Raw genomic sequence first — 22,499 nt, 5'->3', positions numbered from 1 at the left:
ACAATTTACAACTGAACTCCTGCTCCTTGCTGACATAGGAATAGCCATAAGATATTTATTTAAGGATCATACCAAAGGCCTGTCCAGTATCATGTTCCCCCCAATGCACAATCAGGTCCCCCTGGGAGGCCAAAAGCAGGAGGTACTTCTGAACCTGTAAGTGATATATAATCAACATGACTAACAATAGCTACCTACAGTCTCCCATCTTCCTCTATAATGAACTCAAAATTGCTGTTCCACATAAAGCAAAAAACAATGGCCCGTAAATCCTGAATACAAGCAGCATTCATACACAAAATTATCCATTTTGTGTCCAAGCATCCCAGACAACACACTGTTAACAATATGAGTAGTAAGGGCAAAGGGACCCCTGACAGGTGGGTCCAGTCGTGAATGACTCTGGGGTTGTGGCGCTCATCTCGCTTTATTGGCCAAGGGAGCCAGCGTACAGCTTCTGGGTCATGTGGCCAGCATGACTAAGCCGCTTCTGGCGAACCAGAGCAGCACATGGAAACACCATTTACCTTCCTACTTGCACTTTGATGTGCTTGTGAACTGCTAGGTTGGCAGGAGCAGGGACCAAGCAACGGGAGCTCACCCCGTCGCGGGGATTCGAACCGCCAACCTTCTGATTGGCAAGTCCTAGGTTCTGTGGTTTAACCCACAGCGCCACCCACATCCCCATAGTAGTACTAGCACCTTTTTAAAAAAATAATTTTAATTAAGCGATCAATCAAATCAAATCACATAAATTCCGAATTACAAAGCCGAATTTTAAAATTAGCACCTAATTTTTTACTAGAAAATGCACTGATTGTAAGTAGTATAAAATTCAATAAAATTACTTTAAGTCAGTTTTCTGCTGGAATTACAACACTGAATACCCAATAATTCTGTTCAAACAGGTTTTATAAAATGGGAGTTGCCTGAATGTGGATTTGTTCATAATCCTATATTACTCTTGGGCTGTTACTGGTGAGAGAATGTTACTTTACGCTCAGAGGCATATACTATTATTAACCATTGATGTGCACATTATCCTGCAAGACCAAATAAAGCCACATTTTCAGTCACTTAAGCTGTAACTGCAAGCAAACAGAAACTCAGTATTTTGTTGATTCAGCCAAAAACAACATTATCAACAGTGTTTGCAAGATACCAGTGCCATATTTCCTTGTAACCAGGGAGGTGGCATGTTACTGGATAATCTATTTTTCCTATTTTAAGGTTAATTATTTTAAAACCTCTGCTATTTATTAGTTAGTCTTATTCACATGAGCCATTATCTTGTCAGTGGCTCATACATGCTACTTCAAATAACTTATTCATCTGTTCTCTTCAATTCAGGTATTTATTGTTGCTTTATTTTCTCTCTGCTCAACTTTCTTCCTTATGCAACTTTTCTGTTCCTTTCCTCTGGGATATTTCTTTTTTACTTTGATTCCAAGAGACAGATAACACTGTGGAGAAGTAATCATGTGAGAAGCCAAATGGGGATTTGTTTCTGTACCTCTGAGATGTATGGATTTGGGCCAAATGACTACAGTAATCATGAAGGTCGACTGAGAGAGGAATAATGAATCATTTCAGAGGCAAATAACACCTGCCCCAAGTCCCAGTTGCCTTTAAATGCATGTCAGTGTTTCCATTTTTAAAACATTTATTGAAACAATATTTCAGTTTTAATGCTATGCTACTTCTCAGATACAGTACATGCTGCTATAACATTATTGTAAAAAATCAACAGTTTGAATTAGTACATATTATGGAATAACGACACTCAGGACTGGTGATTATACAATCCAGGAGGAGGAAAAATGAGATGGGCAAACAAATTCAATAAATGTTTACTCAGAAGTAAGACACACAAAAAGTTCAATGCACAATTCCAAGTAGATTTGAACTCATTGAGGCTTACTGGGTAACCAAGGTTAGTATTGAAACACTGCTATATTAGAAGGATGATTGAACTGATCCACTATGATTTTTTTATGGATTGTGTTGCAAGAATAATTATCTGAAACTCAGTGTTTAATTCTTTTAAAAGCATAATATTATACAGGATTCTTATCTTTTTGGTTTATGTTTAACTTTATTTTATATGATTTGAATAGTGTATCTGAAATTCACGACTATAAAATGCTAATCTGAGGGGGGAAAGGAATGATGGATTAATCAATAACAGCAGAATTAATGTCTAAAGTCCAACCACATGTACAACTGTGCAAAATAGTAAGGAATGTGTTACATATTACCAACTCCCTATACAAAAGGAAATAATGCATTCATGTATTTATTCATAAATGTAAATTATATATTATCTCTCTGTGTAAATTCATAATCTAAAGAGGTCTAGAAACTATCCATTAAAAGTATAAATTAGGGAGATTTAGAAAACAATCTGAATTTTTTTTTAACTAAGTGAAAGAACCGGAGCTGGTACAATACTTTTTGCTGCCTGATGCAAAAAGCAAATAAAAAAACAATACCACCACCCAATCCCTAAGGCTGGCCAAGTTATTTTGACACCAGAGGCAGAAAATCCCACATGTAGTACTTCTCCCTTGCAGTAAAAATACAATAACAATACATTAAATGGCTAAAAATCTGCTACTCTTTCATGACATGCAATATAATCTGTCTGAGGCTGCTTCCTCACTCTACTTAATGTTACAACAGGTTCGGGGTGGGGGGAGAGGAATGCAGGTGTTACTGCACATGATTTATCTCCTTAAATTACTTCATATGCCAGTGGTCTACTCATGTGAGCCATATAATCTCTTCAGTGGGAGTTCATGAAGGGTCACAGGAACTACATTCATAATAAGAATTACTGTATACCAAGATACAGTGTTTCTAACTTTTTTTACAATTTATTATGGTTTATATTTTGAATTGGATATATATGGGGGCACCAAAAGATTTTAAGTGCTTAGGGCCTTTAAAAGTCTTAATCTGGCCCTGCCCAGATGACAAGCCCCACTTCTTAGCCTCGCTGACGTGATCCAAAGGAACGTCGATGTGATCCAAAGGAAAGCAGGGCAATACATTGGGCACCAGCATGGCTGCAGGAGTTGCTGGAAGGAGTTGTACAAGATGCCATCCAGCCATTTTAGGGATTCCAATCCAGATTTGTGTAGTTTAATTCTTAGCCTTATCTTCTCCCTAAGATGTCCTGCAAGGCAGTGGGTATGGGGACAAATATAGACTTGATTATCAATGGCTGAGTTTGTCAGAAGCAAGTAGCAGATTGAGACTGCAATCCTAACTCCATTTACCTGGTAGCAAGTCCACGCTGAATATAGTAGGGTTTAATTCTGAGTAGACATGGTTGGTACTGCATTATTGATCTCCAATCCATCTACGTAAATGAGGCCTGGTGTCTGCTGAAATTCCTTTATCCACACAACTCTTAGGTGCAGGAGTCCTATCCTCTTGCATCTGGCTACCTGTATACAGTATATAAATGAATGATTTCTATTCACACCTGTGGAGAAAGGTAAAGTACTGCATTTGAAAACAATTGTGTAGGGAAGGCAAAACATGCCTGCTCCAGAGACTAGACACAGCCTTCATTGCCAAGGGATCTCACTCCTTGCCACATTGTGCAATTATGACTAAAACAATGCCTATTATTATGATAGGTGGAGAAGATAAGGAAGAAATGTTTGTATTTTACAAACACTTAATAAATTTTATTTCTTTGTCATACTAGGGAGGAGGGACATGTCACTTCAGCCCATTCACACATCGAAATAATGCATGTGGGAGACGCAGCGTCAGCACTGTGTAGCTCAATTCACTGTCAGCTATGCATTTTGCATTCACGTGAAGAGCCCTTGGCATATACTGACATATATATTTACACAGCCTGGTGTGTGTGTTTGTGTGTGTGTGTAGGATCCCAAAAACCATGGATGGAACAAGAGCTCTACTGCGCACATAGGTATGTGAGGTGGTAGTGGGACCATGACAGGACTACACACTTCAAGCTCCACAAACTGCTTTACCATTAAAAAAAGGATGTGAGTGGGTTCAAGCGAGTGGATTCAAGCATGACTGGAAGTAAAATATAAGGTGGGGTATGTGCAGATAAAGGGGTGTAACCAATGTTTTTTTCTGGGGGGATGCAGGGGTACACATACCCCCAAACATTTTGCAAATCTAAGTTTGGCCTCATTGAGGGGCAGTATTTCAAAATGACTATGAGAATGTGAGTATCCCTAAACTTTTTTTTTAAGAAAAAAAGCACTGGGTGTAACTATTCAGACAAGGAAATGTTCTGTTTTCTTTATTGAGTTATATGGAACAGACAGGTTGCAATCAGCAAATCTGAAAGAAACTGAAGCTATCAGAGGCAGGCATTTAGGCTTTTAGTCCCGGTCTCATCATGCCCTTGAATGCACATTTCTCCCGTGTAAATGAATTGCTGCAAATGGAGTAAGGCAGGAGTAAAGATACCTTTTGGCATTGTTTGTTATTGCTACCACTGACAATCCTGGTAGTAGCTTTCGCCACATTCCTTATCTAACTATGAACATCTTTCTAGCTTTGACTGAGATTAGGCAATCCTGGGATCCTGCCCTTTTATCATACTCCGGTTGCCGCATGATCAGGCAAGTCCACCCCAACTGTCGTAGATAATACAGTATACCCAAAACTTTCTTCAGTAAAGCTTTCTGCCAGATTGTAATGGAAGCGATTTAATTCTACCAAAGCCTTTCCGAAAGAGGTGGAATACAGAGCAATAACTGTTAGCGCATCGCACCCACGTGAGCTGGAAAATGTTGAAAAGTGAGGAGTATACGGTTACATATCAAACCCGGAAACGGAAACGTGGAAGTTGGAGGCCGGGGGAGTTGTCGGTGTACATTATTTTGAACTGCGGTGAGGGAAGGGAGCGCTCGAGGACGCGGCGCGCGGCAAACTGGTTGTGAGTTTCCCGTGGTTAGCTAATCTCTTGCTTTGCCTGACTTGATTGGCGTCAGTCAGATTCGTGTATAATCAGGAGGTGGGGTAGAAAATAGAGGAACCGCTCCTGTCCCGGAGGCTCTGCTTTTTTATTTTGATTCCCCTCCCCTTTTGGTGGGCTAGGGGATGGAAAAATTGTTAAAAGAAGGAGGGAGGCGGAAAAACAACAGCAACGTGTATCTCTAACGTGCATTAAGCGCAACGTGGTATTATGCGTGGCGAGTGAAACTACACGTGTTTGCATTGAAGTGAGTTCCACATGGTCTTCTTTCCAACTAAGTGTTCATAGGAGTTACGTATACAGTATTTGTTTGGAAATAAGTCCCATTGAAAGCTGTGGGGTTTCTCCCCCTCCCCCCGTGAAGGTGTAGAAATATCTGGCTACATTAAGAACTATGGCAGGCGATGCATGTATTCACACCAGTACAACCGTGTCTGTAGTGTACTTTGCAGCGACTGCGTATCAAAATCCAGTTGCTTCCACACTTAACAGATATTTGATTATGGGTGCTGTAACCACTCTTCCTGAGATTACTACCACTGAGCACGCACCACCCCGGAGTAGCTTAGTTTACCCCTTGGCAGTTCTGTTTAGAAATCCTTGGTAATGTCTGCCAATAATGTATGGATGGGTAAACCATATTTTTTTTGGAGAAACAGAAAAGGTTAAACTACTAATGTTTGTGGGTTGAGTGCAATGCCTTTTTAATTTTGAAATGGAGGTACAGTAACATAGGTGGGGGATTCTCTACCAAAATGCAGGGAGCCTACATTTTGTATCACATGCCTCTGGGCAAAACTCTGCTCACTTGCCAGCACCCACCCACTCCCCATGCATTTCTGTTGCAATAAACCTTGAGGCAAATGACAAGCATCCAGTAGCTAGGAGTGTGGTGTAACAATTGGCACTATGGCAAGTTGAGGTGCTAAGGGATTCCCTGAAGATTTGCTTGAGCAAGTTCTCTTAATTATTTTGCTGTCTCAATTATTCAGACTGCCTCAATTTATACTTGGTTCAATTATATCTAAACTGAAAAAACTAAATTGCTCTGGTTGATCATATTCACAATTTAACCTGATTCAGAAACCATTTAATAGAGTGTTTAAAGAAAAAGTTTTGTAGGTTTTATCCTAAACATAAATTTGTCTAGAAGCAAGCTAACTAAAACCAGAGGGCATTTTTTTCTGGGATTAGTGTGTAAACTAATTAGACTTGTAGTTTTCTCCTGCGTATGTAATGATAGCAGAAATTGGGTGTGCATAGGATTGTTGCTCAGAGTACAAATATGCTGATAGTTGAGTTTTGGGGTGGGGAGGCAACAGCACCCCCCGGACCCCTATTCCCCTCGCTTGCAGGACAGAGCTGTGTGCGGTCAGCTGGTAATTTTGTTTTGGACAGCTTCTGTACTGTTCCTGCCCCTGCCGCCCAAAGTCCTGTGTGCCCTTTGCTCAAGTCTGCTCAGCAGTGATTTAAAGTCAACGCTTATAAATCCACTATTATATCTGCTGGACTGTACAGTGGTACCTCTGGTTAAGTACTTAATTTGTTCCGGAGGGTCGTTCTTAACCTGAAACTGTTCTTAACCTGAAGCACCACTTTAGTTAATGGGGCCCCCTGCTGCTGCCGCACCACCGGAGCACGATTTCTGTCCTTATCCTGAAGCAAGGTTCTTAACCTGAAGCACTATTTCTGGGTTAGCGGAGTCCGTAACCTGAAGCGTATGTAACCCGAGGTACCACTGTACTTGCTTTCCAAAGCAAACAATTTGAACCAGTGTGGCCTCATGGCTGGTGGTGGGTTAAACTAGCTTCTAGGAGTCCTGAACTTAGTTCCTATCTTAGACTGGACTAACTTTGTGGTGTTGGATAAGTCACTATCAGCCTGTTTCTATTTTACAAATATAGAGCAACCCTGAACCATCTTGGTAATATGATAGACTTTGTAAACCATGCACTGTATAATAATTTTAGGAGAGATGTCTAGACCAAATCATAAATGAAAAAATTCATATAACTTGTCTTCAAAACAGAATCAATTATAGCCTTTGCTGTTTTAATTCTGCAATCTATGCACTATAGCTGCAGTTGGAACTGGGTTTATTTGCCTCTGTGTCAGGTGAAATAGGATGAAACTGCTGGCATCCACTGATCAAGTTACTGATTATATATTATAACTTGCCTCGGGTTAAAGTTTAGATTGATGTGTATCTTATCTAAAGTGCAGAGCTGGAATGAATAGTATACAGACAGTGCATATATAACTTTATTTGTATGCCACATTTCCACAGTTTTTAAACTATGCTCAACGCAGCTTACAACATGAAAAAAATACAGAACTGCAAAATAACACAAGTAGTAATAAACAATAAATAAAACATTCAAAAAATATACAACCATACGGAATAATATCCACATAAATCACAAGAACTAAAATAAAAACACAAAAGAACTGGCAACAACAGCAACAAGACCCCCCTCCAAAAAAACACACCCCTAAACAGTACCCCAGCCCAAGAGTCTGCTCATCAGCCTCTGCTAGTATATTGAACTGCACAATTCAAATCATATAGGTGCTAATTATGCTTTGTCAAATGAGATTCCTGGACATTTTAAAAATAACAACATGTACTTTTCTTTGCTGGTTGTCCTCTTAAAGGCTTCCATGTCATATTTTCACAGGACAATGAATCAGTGTAACCAAGTGGTTAATATGCTAGCTTTGTACATGAGTTTGAATCCTAGCATGCTGGTTTCAAGGACCTCCCCAGGAATAATGATGAGGCTGCAAGTCATAATCACTTGGGAGTAAATGCCATTGAATTCAATTGGATTTTACTTCTGAGTAATCATGTATAGGGTTGCACTGCAAACCTGTGCATGCTTTATTGGGAGAAAAGCCTATTAAACTGAATGGGACTTGCTTATGATTATGTATAGGATTGTCCTCCACATATTTGTCCCTTCCAACTCTATGATTCTGTTCTATGATTTTAAAGACAGGGAAGCTATGAATATACATGTGTTGTGAATATATAGTGTGGATAAGAGTTTTAAAGAGGGAGACTAGTTCTGCACACCAAGCCATTGTTTGCACGTAGGCCCTGTAACTTAAGCTCGTTTTCCTCATTGGCAGTAACCAATAGGCATTTATGATTATTTTATTAGAAATTTAATAGTAAAAGTAGGAATATAATTTTCATCCTGCCTTAATTGTCTAAAGGAGCTGGTGCTTAAATGGAGGAAGCAGTTTCATGGGACACTTCTATACAGCTGATCTCAGCAAAAGCTGAGGAAGTTGACGGAGACTGGAATCTCTTGAATCATAATTTCCTTTTACAGTTCAGCCAGCAAAGCAGCTTTTAGATAGCATTGTAGGATGTTCCTCTTTCATAAACAAAATACTTTTCAATCAGCACAAAAACGTACAGTAAGTCAAGGGATGTGGGTGGCGCTGTAAACCACTGAGCCTCTTGGGCTTGCTGATCGGAAGGTTGGTGGTTCGAATTCATGTGACGGGGTGAGCTCCCGATGCTCTGTCCCAGCTTCTGCCAACCTAACAGTTCGAAAGCACACCAGTGCAAATAGATAAATAGGCAAATAGATAAATACCTTCCCCTGCAGCGGGAAGGTAAATGGTGTTTCTGTGCGCTCTGGCTTCCGTTACGGTGTCCTATTGCGCCAAAGCGGTTTAGTAATGCTGGTCACATGACCCGGAAAACTGTCTGTGGACAAATGCCAGCTCCATTGGCCTGAAAAGTGAGCTGAGTGCCACACCCCATAGTTGCCTTTGACTGGACTTAACCGTTCAGGGGTCCTTTACCTTTACCTTACCTTTACCTTAAACTAATTCAACAAAGAGTTGAGCAGAATGCCTTTTAATTACTTTCAGTTCCATGCACATACACTTGGGAGTAAGACAGCAGCTGAATTCAGTGAAACCTGCATCTTAATAAAAATCCATTGAATCTGCAACTTTCAGGCAATAGGTGTGAAGGAAACAGGGAAGGAGTTAGTTAATGGTGGTATATTGTGTAAGTTTTGGACAGTGAACAGAAAGTTGAGAATGAAAACCTGATATTGCTCTGTAGATCTGCTTGTTATGAAACAGGCTCTGACCGTGGCTTTGGGACAGACCAAGAGACCTTGCCTTTATATGCTTCTCTAAGTTTGTCAGAAGATAAACTGATATCTTGTTCTGATAACAAGCAAGCATCAGGCTACAGGTACAGACCTGCCAGCCAGCTTATGCACAGGTTTATTCATTGAAGTGCACAGACTTACGCTATCTTCAGGTTACATCCCAAGGTACATGATAGGGGAAGGAGAGGGTATGAGCTTGGGGAATACTATGCCTAAATCTTGTGGTCAGTCCTTTCTAAACTCAGACTTGCAGCACCCATGCTTCACTTTTTGGAATAAAGCAAGCTCTTCTAATTTATAAAGAATAACTTGAGCTGCACCTCTTATTTAAGGAAAGCCTGTCTTTACAGTACTATCAGCAAAGGAACAACTCTCCCATCCTGCAGGTTACGTCTACAGTAATTCCTCTTAATATGCTATTGGTTTAATAAAGGTATTGTCCAAATATGGATTTTTATTTTGTGTGTGTGTGTAGATGTTTTTAAATTGTTGTAAGCCACTGTGAACATGGAGTCTGCCATGGAAGGCCAGGATTTAAATTTTCTACATAGATAAAATGTAATATAATTCATCCTATTATATATTTACACTTTGCATTCCACTCTCTCAGTTTCAGCTTAAATAAGAATAATGTCAAGTCTACTACACATTCTGTTCTGTGTAGTGAAACAAATTGGTATAGCGTCCTAGTTAATATTTTTATTATTGCATTTATTTTAGGTAAAGATGTCTTCTGAGGCCAACTATGCTTTGCTTCATACTGGGCAAAAGCTGCCTCTTGTTGGATTGGGTACTTGGAAGAGTGACGCTGGACAGGTAAGCCGTGAATTTAGTGTTTGAGAGAGGGGATTTCTAGAACTCTATGCTAAAACCATTGATTCTTTTTCTTTTAATCTGTGGCTGCATAGAAAGGTGAGGTTGCATGACCAGAAGCTACCGTATGTACTCTGTGCAGATAGAACATTTTTCGATTTCTTAATTGTGATTAAATGACTGGGAGTTTTCCTCAGACATATGCATGTTGTGTTAGGAGCAAGGTGTATTAGAGAAGAGCACAATTACTTTTCTGGCATTTAAGCATGATACTGAATAAATGTGTTCATCCAAGAGCAGCAGTCATGAAGAACAGAGATTGTGCATGGATAGCATTAACCTACTTGTTGCACCTCCCCCTTCTCTCTTCATTTGCCTTCCTCTTTTTGATATGAAAGTACAAATGGATATTGAACTGAAATGGCTATCCTATCCTGAATGTAGATATAGCAATGCATGTTCTGATTTAGCTGGACAGGGGCAGAGATGTTGGATGGGTTTGGCGTAGTGGCCACTTGAGTCTGAGTCCATGTGCAATAGTGGCATGACTTAGTGATTCACTTTCATCTAGCAGTGAGAGATGTGCTGCTGAGGTTCACCACAGAAGAGTCCAGAAGTCAAATTCTACCTCAGCCACAGACCTGCAGAGCGTTTCTGGAAATTGTAGCTCTGTGGGAGGTAAATTACACTTCCCAGAATTCTCTGGGGGAAGCCATGTGGTATGAATGTGACCTTAATTCACATCTTTGCTTGTCCATTTGAACATAGGTTGGAACTGTCTCTGCCTCTGAATTCTCTTGCACCATCTTTTATTCATTATACTGATTGATTTTGCACATTCCAAAAGCAAGATAAAGAAGGAGGAAGAACACCCACATTGCATAAATTTTATAGGTCCTATTAAACAGCCAGTCTCCACTTCACTGAAGTGTCATTTGCTGGCTCTGCTTTTTCAGTGCGGTTATAGATTCTTACAACTTAGTGGGGTCCAATATTCCTTTGAAGGGAGGCCAGTCATGTTACTAGTCGCAATTAATTTAATTAGTCTCTTTTTCAGTCTGTTTGTCTCATCCTCTGTCTGACCCAGCCTTGGTGGGAGGACACTTTTCTTCCCTCAACTTGGAAGAAAAATAGTTAGGAGGAGTGGGAAATAAGGATTTATCAGGAACCAACAAGCAGGGAGTACATATTCTTTATTTTGCCTTCCTGTAACTAATAGAGTAGCTTCAACATGGATTCTGAGGAGAGACTAATTTCCAGTCACAAGGCATGAAGCTTTGCATTCACTTTCTCCTTTGCACAAAAAAAGGGAGCCAGCTGAAGGAAACTTAGTCAGAATGAGATTAAACATTCTTTGGTATTTTAAATGTGTTTGTGGGAAGGGAGGGGGCTACTGGTTTGTTCTCTGTATTTTGTGTTCTCATTTTGTACATTTCTGTTGTGAACCACACTGTGATCTTCAGATGATGGGCAGTATACAAATTTAATTAATAATGATAATTATAATAATATCTTCAGGCACTGATAATGGAGGTGACATTTTTGCATAATGTGTTTTTAAATGTTTAAAATCTAAATAATGATTTATTGATAATTGCTGGCAGCCAAAACTGGTTCTCCTGCTCTTAATCACATTGCAACTGCAATGCTTATTAGGTGGAGACAGAACAACCAATTTAAATAACGTGTTTTAAAGCTTTATTTGTCTTTATTTTACTTTATAAAATGAAATGTATATACAACTTGATTGTTAAACAAAATGAAAACCTCAAAGCAGTTTACAAAGTTTTAAAGGCATCTGCAAGTTTCATCTTCAGTAGAATTGCTCTCATTTGGTAGTGTACCACATTTAATTTTTCTATAGTGATGACAACGCCTTGTGTAACCTGAAGTGTGTTGCAAGAATTTAATAAGCTGAACTTCCATTCACAGTGTATTTATAGCAATGTCTCCACTTTCTGAATAGCCTTGGCATGATTCATTTTATGGTCACCATTACTAGAGGAAAGAAAAATCTTGCAGCTGGTGTTAAAGTGAGGGAAACAGAATTATTTTATCATTGTGACTAAGGGAAACTGATTTCTAATTAATGTGGCTTTTTAGAACATCAGAGCATTTGTGACACACTTTATCCATTGCCCAGGCTTCCAATAAGCAAAAGGAAATTAAATCTAAGAGGCATCAGAGGCTCTGATCTTTTTCTTTTTTTAAAAAACCCTAACAAAAACCTAAAACCAAAGGCTCTTATCATCCTTTTGTGAATATTGTTTCATCTCCTTTCAGACAAAAAATGCAGGAGCTTTTATCAGATGAAACATCATCTAGGTATATTATTTATTCTATTATTGCCACGGAAACCTTTGCTAAATGTTGTTTGTTCTTCTCATTGGAGAACTGGATAAAAACATTGCTTAAAAAAATAAAATAGGCATAGTTCTGGTGGGCGAAGGACACGGAGAGAATGTGAGAAAGTGTATTGACCTTGCTGAGAATCACTTACATACACATTATCTCTTTGTGGATGTGCAACCAGACAATGGGACTTGTGGTAGTATGTGTATGGTGTTCACTGTTAAATGATGTCAGTGCTCGAGGTGGCATACATGATTCTTCCCTCCTCATTTATTCCCCACAACACAGTGAAGTAGGTTAAGCAAAGAGGTAGTGACTGGTTCAGGGTCACCCAGTAAAGCTTCATGGCCAAGTGAAGACTTGAACCTTGGTCTCCCAGGTTCTAGTCTGACATTCTAACCACCCCTACACTACATTGCTATTTGGCATAAATCACCTTAAAGTGTAAAGGGAAAAGGATAAAAAAGTGCAAATCTCTCATTTTATAAAATTATGAAACTTTCTCCAAGATGTATAGGCCTTTTGTCATAAGTTCTTGTAGATTTGGAATGGCACTGTCGGCTAAAATGAAGCAGATGTCTCCACATTCTTATTCAACAATCTTCCTATTTTTCTTACAGGTAAAGGAGGCAGTGAAATATGCCCTTAGTGCTGGCTATCACCACATTGATTGTGCTCCGGCTTACAGCAATGAAGGAGAGATAGGTGATGCTCTCCAAGAGATGGTTGGAAATGACAAGGTAAAAAAAAGGAGCGAGAATATTGCTGCTGCAAAAAGGCTGGGTGGGTGGAAGTTTCATGTTTATTTCAGATTGGCTCTGCTTACAAAGTATAATTACATCTCCATATAAACCTACCAAGATGGCAATCAGCTATTGTTCCTGCTGCCTGCTGTGTGTTAGTGGGCTCTGTTGCTTTGACATTCTGCCTATCCCTTTGCTAAATGTCCTTTTGCTGCAAAAAAAATTCACAGGGCACATTAAAAATATGTCTGTGTTGTTCTGTTGACTCTGGAAATGAAGCTTCCTTAGCGCAGAAGGCACACACAAAAATCTAATCAAGGGATGAGAAACTTCTTGAGCACTGAAAAGATTCCCTTCCCCATTCTTTCTAAAAGGCCATTAAGAGGGAAGAGCTGTTTGTGACTTCCAAGTTATGGAACACCAAGCACCACCCAGAAGATGTGGAGCCAGCTCTAAAGAAGACCCTGGAAGATCTAAAACTGGAGTACCTGGACCTCTACCTCATGCACTGGCCACACGCCTTCGAGTGAGTGTCCGTAGGAAGGAAATGTGGAACATGAAACCACAGCAGCACTTAGAGGGTATGGGAGGGTCAGATACCTTTCACCATCTGCACAGATAGGAATTTGTTGTCACAGAATGATGAGCCAGCCCTGTTGCCCCTTCTGTTCCTCAGGTTTACAGCAAACACAGTTCGTTTTGTTTGCCTTCACTGTTGAGGGTTTGAGATTCTTCTTTCTTTTGCAAAAGGGAAAAAAGGGAGGAAACAAAAGCCTAATGAATGAAAACGAATTATTAAGAGGCCTATTGAAAAGAAACCTGTGGTCCTTCAGTTGTTGCTAGATGTTAACTCCCATCAACCCCAACCAACTAGTGAGGGATTGTGAGACTTGTAGTCCAACCACAACTGGAGGACCATAGGTTCCCCACCCTGTTCTGTGCCAGCTTCTAGATTCTGTGCTGTTATAACCAAAGCTGTGGATTTATAGGAGTTACTTTTCCAAGGCCTAAGATGGTCAGTCATAACTCAATTTATATGGCCATAAATTTATATGGGTTGGTTTGTAGTTAACAATTAGTTAATAATTAATATCATATCAACTACTTGATCACATTGTAAGTGGGAAAGGAGAAGAGCTGGATCTGGATCTGGGTCATATGACATGGATTTTAGCAGTGCTTCTACTGAGTTGAACTTAAATAGACTTAAGATTGTGCTAGTTATCTGTTTGCTTTGCACCTTTTTTATAATAGGCGGGGGGACAACCTCTTCCCCAAGAATCCTGATGGCACAATGCGCTATGACTACATTGACTACAAAGAAACTTGGAAGGCGATGGAGAAGCTAGTGGGAAAGGGTCTGGTGAAAGCCATTGGGTTATCAAACTTCAATAGCCGTCAGATTGATGATATCCTTGGCATAGCTTCTGTAAAGCCAGCTGTGCTACAGGTAAGGCAGATGCAGAAAAAGAGGGAGCAGGTTACTTTCTGAGATGGTTTTCTTGGCAGGGGAGAGAAGGTGGGCCATAAGGATGGATGCTTCTGTTTCTGTTGGGCGTGGGGTGGCTGTGCCGTGGAACTGCCTCTGCAGAATGGAACGTCCTGTACAAAAACCCCCGCTTGACTCTTCTAAGAAAGGTTCAAGCAGTTGGGACTTGCAGTTTTTACTTAAAGCGACTGTTTACTCTTAAGGGTTGGTTTCCTTTTAATATGAGAAATGCGATCAAAATAGCCCAGCTTTCCCACTCTTACGTTATCAAGGTTTCTCTTTCCTTTGGTGGTTTTGTTTTTAGCTTTGCCCATGCTGTTTGAGGCTGTTATTTTGAAGAAGCAGTACTAGAGTAAGAGGTTTGACTCTTCCTCCTCCCTAATTTAAATTGGGCTCCCAACATATTGTATTCTCCTTAGCAGAAAATGAGTGGAGGGGGAAGTGATGCATTTATAGTGAATCTCTTGACAAAAAGATGTGATCATTTGAGTGAATGGGTACTTCAGACTCACTTGAGCCATTAATTATCTTTAAACTTATTTTTCATAGCATACTATTGGTTCTGGTACCCAGTTTGAGAATTAACTGTGATAGATCCTGGTGAGTGCTATCAACGATTAGCTAAAACATGTGATCAATAACCAGAATTCTTATGGCAAAGGAAAGGGTGGTGTAGTGCTGCAGATTCTTGAGTGGCTTGCATGATCCTCTGCAACAGAGACATTTGTTTAAAAAAACCCTCTCTTAATAATGTTCTCCTTTCAACATTGATTTCAGCATGACACAACCGGTCTCACAGCATTCCTTACAGTATTTGCAAACGAGAGTCTGGTAATAGAAGGCATTTTGTAAAGCAATAGGGATCCTTAAGATCAGGTGTCTTGAGAAAGGAAGGGAAGCCAAAACTTGATTGTTTCAGAAAATATATACTTTTTTATACAAAAATTCTATAACAGCATAAATGGTTTTACAAAGCTGTTATGCCTGGAGAGTGTGTTATCTGCATGTTGTCTTAATATAACCAGGACTGCTGCAGAATAAACAGATTGCAGATTGTAGCTAGTATGTGTAGTAAAGGAAATGTTATCAGCCCCTGCAGGGTGGAGATAAAGAACTGGTCAGTGACTTGGGTTATTCTACTCCCAGTTAATCCAGCCCCAACCATGATCAATCTTGCACTTCTGCTTGAGAATGTTTATGCCACAAGTGGGAGGGTTTCCTCTAAGAGCAGAAATAATGTGGCTTGTGAATGCCATACTGCCGTTTCTGCCCATATATGAATTGACCTGCATCTGCCTTTCCTGCTTCTGCAGTGCAGGGGGGTGTTCCCCCTCCCCACTTTTAGCAATCTTCTCATTACTATATACTGCTTTTTTAAATAGGTGGAATGTCACCCTTACCTTGCCCAGAATGAACTGATAGCTCACTGCCATCAGAAAGGGCTGGTGGTAACTGCTTACAGCCCTCTTGGTTCCCCTGACCGGATGTGGAAGCACCCAGATGAACCTGTGTTGCTGGAAGAACCTGGGATAAAAAAGCTAGCTGAAAAATACAGCAAATCTCCCGCTCAGATTCTTCTCAGGTAATAGCAGGCTAGAATTTGGTAGAGGACATGGTTAGGACCTACTGGAACAAATGGATCTTTTTGGTTTCTGTGTGAATTCACTATGAACTTTGTTTTAGCCCAAGGGGTGGGAAACCTCTGCTGTCACCACCCGCCCTGGGCAACTGTTGCAGGGCTACAACTCCTGTCTAACCAGCCAGCAAATTGAGCAGGTGGTCCAGAATGATGAGAGTTGTAGTCAAGCAACATCTGGAGAGTCCACATGTTCCTCATCCTTGTTTTAGCCAAAACGGTCTGTTTAGCTGACTTTGGCTTCTAAATGGCAATAAAGCATTTTCAGCCGCCTCTCCCATTTCTTATTTTGGCCTCTCAAAAGGCTGAAAGCTTATGGTGAGCGGTAGGCTCTAAGTGGACTCAATGCTTTGCATGATAGAGTCAGCTCCTTTTAAGAGAAGAGATACTGGAGGAAACAAAAGCTCCCCAAGTGAGAAAGGAGAACGTAATATCCAAGAATATGCTGGGATTTATTGGCTATATTGCAAGCATTATCAAGGCCCAAGTGGGCTCAACTTTTCAAAAATAACCATTCATTTTGAGAATCCATTCTGAGGTTTTTCTGAAAGGAGCTGTTTTGGAGCTCTGTTTTGCTCCCCAACAACTGAGCTTTCCCAGAGCTTGGAGCTCTGTCTTCTTAAGATTATGCTATGTCACACTCTGAGCCCCAAAGATGCCTTAGAAGGCATGAGAGGCCTGTAGAAACAAAGAGGATGGCAGCAGTGGCTGTGGCACATACTATTTTGCTATCTGGATCGACTGTTTTGGATTTTATTTAGACATTGTGGAGGAATCACAGCTTCTCCTTTAACTCTGTGATAGATGGCAAGTACAGCGCAAAGTGGTCGTCATTCCCAAGAGTATTACTCCTGCTCGCATACTCCAGAATCTCCAGGTGAGTGAGGCCTCCTGCCAGGCCTTTCAGAAACAGCACTGCCTTGCCTTGCAGTACTAAGGCTTCTGTTCTCCCTGTCTGTCCTTACTGACATTGTCTAAGTAAGGTGTGGTCCTACCATGTAGTAGTTTTATATAGCCAATGCATGCATATTTTCGAGGTTCCAGTTCATTCTGTGCAGCAGCCACACGGTGCAGTGGTTGATCAACTCTTTTTCTACTATATGTATCAGCAGAGGCTTATCTGGGTATCTGATTGTTAGAGACTGGAACATACTAGTTTAGCACATCCAGTCTTTGTACTCTACATGTTCATTCTGCTGAAGCTGACCCTCAATTGTGTGCATTCATTGCCATCTGTTTCCAGTGCCTCAAAGGGATTTTCCTTTCCAGCTTTGATTTGGGTAGCTGTATTCTCTTAAGCCTCACTTCAAACAATTTTAATTGTGCATGTTCCTTTTGGATTTAAATGAGTTCACCATAATCTTTGATCTTTTTCTCCAGGGCTTTTCTCTATAGTCCAGGCAAAAATAAATCTCTGCCCTCCCCATTTTGAGAGCATTGCTGAAAAATTGCTCCATAATTTTATCACTAAGCCAGAACATGGCTTTTCAAGTGCTATTAAAATGAAATTCAGAATCATGTTGGCAATATTATAGTGTTTTCGGGGAGATCCTCCCAAATTCCTTGGATTGTGTGTGTTGGAGTGGAGTGACTAGGAAGTTCCACTCTCTAGGATGACAGGAGGCAGGATTAAGATTATCTTCATTTCAAGGAAGACGGCAGGTTTTGCTTTTGCTTGAGATTATAAAAACCAAAACAAAACACAAAAATTGCATGACAATTACCAAACAGTGACAGCAACTCCATCTCCTGCATAGCAAAGTTAGGCAGGGCAGGTGAAGAGATGAGCTGGACAGGAACTCTCTCAGAAGCAGATCATTTAACTTTCATTCCAACTTCACTCCTGAATGAGAGGGCTTTGTGTTGGGCAACACTGGTTTTGCTGAAGAAGCCTATGAGAGTTCTTCCTGCTGCACCCCCCTTCACCACTACCCAGTCACCATTGCCTTCAGCTGGTGTTTAACTAGATTTGAGAAGCCTACGAATGAGAACTCCCTGATGGAAGTCAGAACTTTTTTCATTGGTCATCTTTGTGTCTGAAGATTTGTGGAGGGTCGCCAAGCCTCATATCACTAAATAAGTCTTCTCTAGGGAATTTGATGCTTATGTCTAGCAACAAATTCAGGCTTCTGTTATTGAGGGAGAAACTGCCCTCTACCTCGAGGAAAGCAATAATAGCCTTTTATTATATGCTCAAGGGTTGTAGGGCAGGCTATTTGAAATTATTTAGCTTGTGAGCAGAGAGGGTTTCCCTAGTGTCTGTTTCCCATTCAGAGCTGCTGTGCACAAATGGTTCTCTGTCTCATTTCCAAAGGCTGGATCTGTTTTATAAATTCCATGCACAGTGGCCTTGCAAGGAAGCCCTTGCTTTTGGAGGAAGTCATCCATCTTAATTCTGCCTCCTGTCAACCCAGAGGGAGTTACTTCCACCTAATCTCTGCTATTCAGCTCCTTAAGGAGATTTGCTGATAACTGAGGAGCAAAATTTGTTTCTTTTCCATTTAGTCTTTAGTAGGGGAGATGCAGAAAAGAAGCATACTTCATATACACCGGACATGCAGAGTAGCTGAAAACATCTTATAGTGGATTAAAGCTGGTTTTTTAAAAAATAAGATAGCAGTAAGTAAAGAAAACGCTTATATGGCCCATCTTTTGCACAATGTAAGATTAATGCTAACCTGCTCAATATAAGGAATGCACTGTGACTAGAAAGGCAAGGTAGAGAGGGTTGTGGATTAGTGTGAGTGAAAATCATATCTTAAATAATTCAGTTTGAATTAGCCTGATCCTCTATTTCCTTTTCCCTTTCCTCTTCTATGAAGAAACCCTTTATGAGACCCCACATTTAAATTCTTCCCTGGTCTCCTTGCTGGCCCTAGTAGGACCAACTTGGCCAGTTAGCCCTGGTAATCATTGGATGTCTACTGACTGTTTTTTGTTTTTTTCTTTTCCCAAAATGACCCCTGAATTCTTGAATTTTATTGATATTGATGCTGCATTTTATGTTGTCTTTTATGCTGTTTTATGCTCTTTTAAAGTTGCATTTTAATCAATGTTTTATATTTGCTGTTAGCCTCCCTGAGCCCAGTTTTTAAACCGGGAAAGGCAGGGTATAAATAAAACATCATTATTATTATTTAAAGTATCTGCTTCTGGTTTTAGGTGTTTGACTTCAACCTGACAGCGGAAGAGATGAGCTTTATTGGGAGCCTGAATAAGAACTGGCGATATATTGTTCCAATGGTTACGGTAATGTTGCCTCTTGCTCTCTAAGGCATTTTCACCATAATTGAGGCTTTGTATCATTCGCCTCCCACGAGGTTGTTTAACACTCTAACCCTTCTTATTCATTTATCCCTTAGTAACTGGCATTCAAACAAAACAGCTGAAGTAGAACTTGGGGTAACCCATTGTGTAGATGACAAGCTATTTACTTAACATGATTACTTCTTGTGAATGCTATTGGCTAGCAAGAAGTGCATCATTTGATTTAATTTTTAAAACAGGTATCAAATGTGTTGGTGTTTTTAGCTGTAAATTAGGCTTAAAATAATAAAATGAGAATTCCCTGGATGGCCTAGATTCAGGTTTGGGGCAAGTACTCTTTGGTGAAAGAGCCCCCAAAAAGATTTAAAATCACAAAAAGAGCAATAAAGTGCCGGAATATAGGCTGTTAGATCTTTAAAATATCCTCTTCTAAGTTTATTTCAAAGCCCCTACTTCCTCTTTGTGAAAGAGACCACGTTTGGCAAACTGAAAATGGTTTACTTACAAATTCTTCAAAGATCAGATTTATGTGCTTTTCCAAACAGCAGCAAGAAAAGTATCTCAGGTTGTCTGATGAGAGGGCTGGCCCTGGTAGCGGAGAATATGTGATAAAGATACAGAGGATTTTCCTTCTGTGTAAAAATAGATCAGATATTTTTCCTTGCTAAGAGAGATGCATGAAGAGAATAAATTACTAATTTGTCCTTGAAAAGTTCTGTAGGTTTCATTTTGCTCCCTGCCCCCCCTTCTAATGCAATATTTAATGAACAAGCAATTTTTAAATTTGCATTTGTGATGGTACAAGCTGTATTGCCTGTGTTGCATGCCCCCTAGTGGCTCCTAAGATGAGGAAGAAAACTTATTATCTATCAACAGAACCTTATTGTACATTATCCAAGGGTTTCTATAAAAGCATCATGTTGCCTTCTTGTCACCCTTATTCGTTTTCCTTTTCTCTGCACTCTGTGTGTGTGTATCCTTCAAAACATGTTCCATTTCCCCCAGTGTAATCGTATTCACACCTATAAACCATCTCATTTTACCATATGCAAAATACGTTCAAAACTTTCTGTCATCTTCATTGGAGACTTGTCCGCAAGCTCCCATGTTGCCAGTGTGTTTTATAAAAGGGCCTCAAATTGGGATCAATGCTGTTTCATTAGATTCATGGCTCGTACTCAGCTCAGTAGGATTAATTCTAATTTTGCCTTGCTAGTATATCCAACATTCTATTACTTTAAGTTGCAATTGCTATAGAAGATAGCTGCTCCTTTGGTCAGCTTCTATTAGCTGTGACAGTTTCCCCACTGATTATGCACATGCACCTGAAAGCTAGCATTCATTTTCTAGAATAACTGTAACAATTGTACTTCCTTTTCACTTTATCTTTATCTTCTACAGGTTGAGGGCAAACTTGTTGCAAGGGACGCTGGACACCCCCTCTATCCTTTCAATGATCCCTATTAACTCCAGTAGTTTAGAAGACAGAAGATAGAATTTCACTCAAGACTGCCATGGGTTATTAGACTTAAAAAGACGGTTTCTGGGATTTTTGTGTATGTGGCCTTTATTTGTTTCTACATGTTTATAAAGAAATGAATGACAGGAATAGAAATAAATTGCAAGAGACATGTGTAAGCATTAAAAATAAATGCCCAAGTTTGTAACTCCCACCTTGGTCCAAAATTATGCTTATTCTATGACAAGCAGTGTTAGCCTGATTTAACACTGAATGTGCTCTAATATCACAAGTCTGCTTACAGTGAACATAATTTGAAACAGAATTTGCTTGATACTGCTACTGCATTTAATGCTAGATGGAAATCGCTAACCCCATTGTGTATTAACTGAACCATCTCCTCCAGCCATGTATGAACTCTCAGGAGGATAGTTTAAAACAACCTTTTCACATTTTTCTGTCAATCTTTTCCAAAATGCCCTCCCTTATTTACATATGTATATATGCATGTACTTTGTAATGGAAGACCTTCTTTAATTAATTTTATTTGATTTTAAATTGTTATTCTTTCCCATAAAGAAGAGAACAAGAACAAGAGAGAAACCAGAAAGGGAGAGGGAAAAGTAGAGAAAAGGGTACACATAATCTTAATCATCACTAGAATCCTGTAACAGGTCAGACCTCATAGTGACCCATCGTGCAAACAGGTCTATTATGGAGTCCAAATGTCTGAGGACTTGCTAGTCTGTCTCCTATGAAGAGCCACTTCCTCATAAGAGCTACTGTAAACCGATCTTCGGAACATTGTACTATTGATGGGATTGAAAATTATTTTTAGTGTTGAAATACCAGCTGTTTTGCTGCCAAAGTGGTGCTCGGGATTTAGCTATGCAGTCCTTCACTGAAGTGCCGCACCATGGAGAAGTAATTAAGCTAAATGTCTACATCCATGAAATTCTGATTTTTTTATTTTTTATTTTACAAAAGGGAGCACAGTCACCCACTCCCTTTCATATTCTCTAGCTCCCTGTTTCCCTCCTCCCTCAACTTACAAAAATCCAACTCAGTGTTATTCAGGATGTCCTTGTATAGAAAAAATTGTATTTTATGTGCAGGGCTGAAACAATCAAATCCTCAGGTATTCCTGGTGACTTTAATACACTAAGAACATTATGTCCAAACATGTGCACAGGTATCTTATACTGGAGTTGAAGGGGTACTAGTATTTTTAAGGTAACTTTCGGATTGCTGCAGTAGGTTAAAGCATTTTGAATTAAAAGCAGACATATATTGCATCTTCAGGGATCCAGATCCAAAATACAAGCAACAATTTTGTTATTAGTATTTTTCTTAGTAAAATTGTCAGCTGTCTGGGTATATTGATATAATGATTCCCTTGGTTGGGGTCTTAAGATACCTTGTCTGAAAACCTATATTGTCTTTTTGGTAAATATATTCAGTTTTGTATATGCTAGCAAGTGTGTATATGTCTGAAATTATTCCCAAGGAAGATTCACCTAGGTTGCAATATGCTGCAGCTGGTGCACTCTTTGATACAGTGAGCAACTGCTGCATGTTTACGTGAGATTAAGAACACAAGAACCCTGTTGGATCACATCAAAGGCC

The 22,499-nt window shown here is 39.8% G+C and overlaps 1 protein-coding gene across 2 annotated transcripts; it reads left to right on the top strand.

Annotated features, from left to right (window-relative positions):
- The first annotated feature begins 4,798 nt into the window (after positions 1–4,798).
- On the top strand, positions 4,799–22,347 carry AKR1A1 (aldo-keto reductase family 1 member A1). 2 transcript variants are annotated; one of them, XM_081916002.1, is made up of 9 exons: positions 4,799–4,936; positions 9,835–9,930; positions 12,900–13,019; positions 13,397–13,548; positions 14,277–14,472; positions 15,894–16,093; positions 16,952–17,024; positions 19,310–19,396; positions 20,816–22,347. In XM_081916002.1, exons 2-9 carry the CDS (start codon positions 9,841–9,843, stop codon positions 20,879–20,881), a joined length of 984 nt encoding a protein of 327 aa, XP_081772128.1. In that variant the 5' UTR covers positions 4,799–4,936; positions 9,835–9,840; the 3' UTR covers positions 20,882–22,347. The 2 variants fall into 2 exon arrangements, with proteins under 2 accessions (XP_081772128.1, XP_081772129.1); XM_081916003.1 differs by having other exon boundaries at positions 4,865–4,950.
- Positions 22,348–22,499: the final 152 nt, after the last annotated feature.

The sequence above is a fragment of the Podarcis melisellensis genome (assembly GCF_964234715.1).
Source record: "Podarcis melisellensis genome assembly, chromosome: 6".
Classification (NCBI taxonomy): Eukaryota; Metazoa; Chordata; class Lepidosauria; order Squamata; family Lacertidae; genus Podarcis; species Podarcis melisellensis.
This window is presented reverse-complemented; position numbering and strand designations above follow the sequence as displayed.